This window comes from Solanum pennellii, chromosome 4 (genome assembly GCF_001406875.1).
Source record: "Solanum pennellii chromosome 4, SPENNV200".
Lineage (NCBI taxonomy): Eukaryota > Viridiplantae > Streptophyta > Magnoliopsida > Solanales > Solanaceae > Solanum > Solanum pennellii.
In genome coordinates, this window is record NC_028640.1 from 65,788,583 (window position 1) to 65,794,951 (window position 6,369).

Genomic DNA, 6,369 nt, shown 5'->3' on the forward strand with positions numbered 1-6,369 from the left:
ATGTTTTGTGAGTATTGTAAACGAACTGGACATGTCAAAGATAGGTGCTACAAACTTCATGGTTATCCAACCAACACAAGAAATCCAAGAGGAAGAGGAAAAGGATCTGCAGCAAATGTACATACCTCTGAGGGAGATGGTAACAAGTGTGAAGAAAATTTTGAGCAGGGAAAACAAATGCCAGTGAATCTGTCAAAGAGTCAATATGAACAATTACTCAATTTACTTGGAAATGAATCTGTATATTCAAACAATGTGTCAAGTGGAGCTGCAAGCCTAGCAGGTATACTTGCTTGTCATTCTTCTATCAGTAAGATAGGTGATATGTCATGTAAATGTGAAAGATTAACTGCTGGCTCTTGGATCATTGATTCAGGGGCATCTCACCATATGACCTACACAAAACACAATCTCACAAACCTTAAGCCTCTACCTTATCCCTTCTTAATCACCTTACCAAATGGATACAAGGTTAAAGTGACTGAAATTGGTGATGTGTGTTTGAATTCAACATTAACTCTGTATAAAGTATTGTACATACCTAGCTTCAAGTTCAACCTAATATCAGTTTATTGTTTAGCTAATCAACTCAGAGGGATGGTCAGTTTTAACAGTAATTTTTGTTTACTGCAGGGCCCTTCTCTGAAGAGCCCTCTGGCACTTGGTAAAGCAAGGAGTGGTTTGTATCTCTTTTGTTCAAAGTGTCACATTCCATCTGTAAATGATGATACTACTTCTCATCAGAAATGTCAATCTGTTTCCCTTCTGAACTACTGTAAAACACCATCACTACCTAGTGCAAGACACTCTCATATAATCAATAAAAAGGTCTGTTCCACTGCTAAGATTTCTAACTCAGCTGCTCATCTTTCTTTCAATCAAGACAATGAATTCTTATGGCATGCTAGATTAGGACATGTACCATTTGTGAAAATGAAAAACATATCTACCATTCCTTTAAAGTTCTCTAACAAACAACCTTTCACTTGCACAATTTGTCCAATGGCTAGACAAACTAGAATGCCATTTCCAGAAAGTGTTACTACAACTAGTTCAGTATTTGAGTTGCTGCATGTTGATTTGTGGGGACCCTATAATGTACCAACACATGATGGATATCACTATTTTTTGACTATGGTAGATGATTACAGTAGAGCTACTTGGACACAACTTATTAGGTGTAAAAGCAATGCTCTTTATACTATAAAAGCTTTCATATCCTTAATAGAAAATCAATTTCACACTAGATTGAAAACTATCAGGTCTGATAATGGCTTAGAATTCTCTAGTACTGAGGCAACATGTTTCTTCCAAGAAAAAGGCATAATACACCAGAAATCTTGTCCCTACACACCACAACAAAATGGGGTAGTAGAAAGGAAACACAAGTACCTTCTTGAGACAGCAAGGGCACTGTTATTTCAATCAAAAATACCTATGAGGTATTGGGGAGAGTGTGTATTAACTGCCACTTATTTGATTAATAGATTACCTACTAAACTACTTCAAGGGAAATCTCCATATGAGTTGTTATATCAGAAGAAACCTTTTTACTCACATCTTAAAAACTTTGGATGCCTTTGTTTTCCAACTACTTTAAAAACTCATAAAGATAAATTTGAACCAAGAACTGTACCTCACATTTTCATTGGATATCCTTTTAACACAAAAGGATACAAGGTCTTAAACTTGGCTACCAAGAGAATTCATGTGTCTAGAGATGTTTTTTTCTATGAAACTGTTCTTCCTTTTGTCATTACTCCTGCTGGTTCTAGTTTTGACTCTATACTGCAATGTCTTGTTCATCACTCTGATAAGTTGCCTTGCATGTCTAGTAAGACAAATACTTTTATTGATGATGAGATGTTGAATCAACACACACTGGATGAAGTCACTTGTGATCAAGTTTACATACCTGAAAATATACCTATAACTGAATCCACAACACCTTCTACTGAACTAAATATACCTGTCACAGCACCTACTGGACCAAATGTATCTGTCCTTACACCTAGAAGGACAACTAGATCTTGTCATCCTCCAAGCTACTTAAAAGACTATAACTATTCATTACCTAAGCTACATTCTTCTTCACCTATAAATAATATTGCTGATTCTCAACATTCACTCACATCTTTCACAAATCATCCTGATCATGTATGCTTCTCTACATTATGTTCTGAAAGTCAGCAGTTGATCCATAATATTTCACATGATATTGAGCCTACATCTTATGAAGAGGCAAGCTTGAATCCAGCCTGGCAAGCAGCAATGAAACAAGAGTTTGATGCACTACACACTAATAATACTTGGGAGCTGGTTAAGATGCCAAAAGAAAAGAATGTTATTGGATGTAAATGGGTGTATAAGATTAAACATAAGGCAGATGGGAGCATAGAAAAGTTCAAAGCTAGACTGGTGGTAAAAGGATACACTCAACAAGCTGGGATAGACTACAATGAAACCTTCTCACCTGTGGTAAAGATGACTACAGTCAGAACACTAATTTCATTGGCAGTAAAGAAGAGCTGGGATTTGTACCAATTGGATGTAAATAATGCCTTCCTACATGGTGATTTGAATGAAGAGGTGTACATGGCATTACCTCCAGGACTGGTAGTGGACAGTAGTGATATGGTATGCAAATTGAAGAAGTCCTTATATGGTTTGAAACAAGCCAGTAGACAGTGGTATGAGAAACTGGCTGATAGTCTTTGCTCAAAGGGTTATGTTCATTCAGACAGTGATTACTCACTATTTTACAAGAAAAATGGTCACTCTTTAGTGTTTGTAGCTGTATATGTTGATGACATTATCTTAACTGGTACTGATATGAAGGAGATTGAATCTTTGAAGCTCTTCTTGCATGAGAAATTCAGAATAAAAGATTTAGGAAGGCTGCATAACTTTCTTGGATTAGAGATATTGTACAGGCAGGATGGTGTCCTTATTTCACAGAGGAAGTTTACTCTTGATCTCTTGAAGGAATTTGATTCTATGAACTACAAGTCTACCACTTCACCATTGGATCCTACTGAGAAACTGAGGCTTACAGAAGGGAAATTATTACCAGATCCTACTTACTACAGAAAATTAGTAGGCAAACTTAATTTTCTTGCTAACACAAGAATGGATATAGCATATAGTGTCCAGCATCTCAGTCAATTCATGCAATATCCTAGAGAACCTCATTTAAAGGAAGCTTATCATGTACTCAGATACCTACAACATGATCCTACATTGGGAGTTTTTATCAATAATAGACCTGATATCACCATCAGTGCTTACTGTGACTCAGATTGGGCTTCTTGTCCTGATTCAAGGAAGTCAGTGAGTGGTTACTTGGTCCTCATGGGAGATAGCCCTATCAGTTGGAAGTCTAAGAAACAACCTACAGTGTCATTATCTTCAGCAGAAGCAGAATACAGAGCTATAAGACAAGTAGTAGGAGAAGTGGTGTGTCTAGAAAGACTACTTGGTGAACTCTCAGTGACAATACCTTTGCCTATACAAGTATTTTGCGACAGCCAAGCAGCAGTACACATTGCTAAGAATCCAGTGTTTCATGAACGAACTAAACACATAGAAGTTGATTGCCATTTTGTCAGGACAAAGCTACAAGAAGGACTGATTACACTCCAATATGTCTCAACAGACTCTCAGCTCGCTGATGTTTTCACTAAGGCATTGACTGGTGTTAAACATACTAATCTGTTGAACAAGTTGTCTGTAAATAGCTCACTTCCAACTTGAGGGGGGGTGATAAAACTAGCTTAATTAGTATGAGTTAGTTATCAATCAATTAGTTAGTTAGTTAGTTATTATTCAACTTTCAAGTAGTTAGTTATAGTTGGTTATAGTTAGTTAGTGTTCACATGTTTTGCATTTTTTGTTGATTTGTTAAACTACTCATTGATGTGTATATATACACATCCAATGTACTGATTTAGTTGTGCATTCCAAAATACAAAAGCTTCTTCTTCTTCTTTCTTCATACTGCCAGGAACTCAACCTCCATTAATGGAGGAATGAGATTACCTTCCAGCTTACATTGCTGGCTTTATCAGCTTACATTGCTGATTATAGAATTAGGTGAAACTACACAACTTGTTACGACACATATTTGAAACAAGGTGAATGAAATCGAAAATGAATATGCAAAATTAAAATTAAAGAAGCTGTTGCAAGCAAGCAAATGTTCATACTTGACCAAGTGGAAAAGATAGAGAAAAATTAGTTGGTATAAGGATATTGAAAAAGTCAAAACTAATAAATTAATTAAATTTGAAGGTTGATTAAATATTGCTAATTTTAACATGAAATATCTTTAGGAACAATTGAAAAATGAAGCTGCATCTAATGCTTCATAATAGATTTATCTCTACATTAATTTTTGAAATTTTGTTGTCAGTTCAATTTTTTGTTATTTTTAATTTTATATTGAAGATGCAACTACATGTAATCTAAAATAATTTTTTTTTTATGAATTAACATTACTTCCATTAATAACAATTTTTTCTAAGAATTAAACCTATAGCATTTCTTATTTTTATATCACAAAAAAGTGCAAAAACACAATAAATTAAAAAAGTACTTATAAAACAAAACATAAGAAAATGAGATATCAAACATATATGAGAAAAATATATTAATATTAATGAAAATAATATTTTTTTATAACTATCATTGTAGAGTACATGTAATAGCTAGCTTATCACTGTAAAACTATAAAAATAAATATAGAACTGTTATAAATTCATTGTACAGTATATGTGGATTATCCATTAGATTTATCTAATTATTAATTAGATTCATGTATAGGTGTTTCTAAGGTGATAAGAACTTCCAACATAACTATATATCTATTAATTAGATGACTTTTGGAGTGATATCTCAACACTATAAATAGAGAATCACTCACCATTTGGAAGACACACTTGAATAAGAAAAGTTCTCTCCTCTGTCTTATACTTCTTGTCTTCTTCTTATTATTATAATATTCTGAGCTTTCTTAATAATACGTTATCAGCACGAAGTTGCTACTTGCAAAGGTATTATATAAATATTATTATTTAATTCACATATTCTCTCATAATTTCATTATGTCGAATTTATCCAAACTTGAGTTTGTGGCATCATATATTTCTGGAAAGAATTATCTTTCATGGGTACGCGATGCTGAGATTCACTTAGCTGCTAAAGGTCTTGATGCCACAATTACTCAAGTAAATGACGCATCGAGCCAAGATAAGGCGAAGGCTATGATTTTCCTTCTTTATCATCTTGATGAGGGCCTGAAGATTGAATATCTAATGGAAAAAAATCCACTTGAATTGTGGACTAATCTAAAGGGGAGATATGATCACTTAAAGGCAACAGCGTTGTCAAGAGCTCGTTATGAGTGGATGCATTTACGATTTCAAGATTTTAAGACTGTAATTGAATAAACCTCTATTGTATTCAGGATAACCTCCCAATTGAAATTATGTGGGGAGATTATAAAAGATGAGGACATGTTGGAAAAGGCACTTACTACTTTCCATGCCTCAAATGTGATATTGCAGCAGCAATATCGTGAAAAGGGTTTTCATAAATACTTTGAACTGATCACATGTCTCCTGGTGGCTGAGCAACATAATGCTCTTTTAATGAAAAATCATGAAGTTCGTCCCACTGGAACTGCTCCACTATCGGAAGCAAATGTGGTGAAAGCACGTGATAAATCTGAAGTAAAAAGAGATGATCATTGGGGTTATAGTAATGCACGGGGACGTGGCAAAGAAAAGAGGGATACACCAATCGTCGAGGTGGTGGTCATAATAAAAGGGAGAACAACATGAGTTCTCAAAATAACCCCTCAAAAAGTAATTGCCTCGTTGTGGCATGAAAGACCATTGGAAGAATGAATGCCGCACACATGAGCATTTTGTTAGGCTCTACCAAAATTCCTTTAAAAGGAAAGGAAGTAAAAGTGGTACTTTCTCATCCAATGCTCGAGCTGAGTCACATATGACTCTTAAAGATGATGATAATGCGAGAACATCTCAGAAATATGATTAAGATGTTGAAGCAAATTTGGCTTTAAAGGATGATGTTTTTGATGGCCTTGGTGACATTACTTATATGGAAGTTGATCACTTCTTTGAAGATCGAAACTGATGTTTGATCTTTTAGCTTGGGAAAGAAGTCTGTTAATATTTTATTTAATATTTACTTATGTATTTTTATTTATCATGTTCTTTATGTTAAAGTATTGAAATTACCGTTATTAGTTTTGTTTCGTACTTCTTTTAATGTATTTTTATTTTAATGAAAATTAATAGAAATCCTCAGTTGTCAGTTGGATTCAAAATGAGTAATGGAGATGTA

General features: G+C 34.3%; 2 protein-coding genes across 2 annotated transcripts; both read left to right on the top strand.

Annotated features, from left to right (window-relative positions):
- LOC107017547 lies at positions 1–725 on the top strand. The gene is made up of 2 exons (XM_015217724.2): positions 1–283; positions 634–725. Exons 1-2 carry the CDS (start codon positions 1–3, stop codon positions 666–668), a joined length of 318 nt encoding a protein of 105 aa, XP_015073210.1. The 3' UTR covers positions 669–725.
- Positions 726–5,102: 4,377 nt separating this feature from the next.
- LOC107016936 lies at positions 5,103–5,840 on the top strand. The gene is made up of 2 exons (XM_015217249.1): positions 5,103–5,435; positions 5,565–5,840. The coding sequence occupies exons 1-2, from the start codon at positions 5,103–5,105 to the stop codon at positions 5,838–5,840; spliced, it is 609 nt and encodes a 202-aa protein (XP_015072735.1).
- The last annotated feature ends 529 nt before the right edge of the window (positions 5,841–6,369 follow it).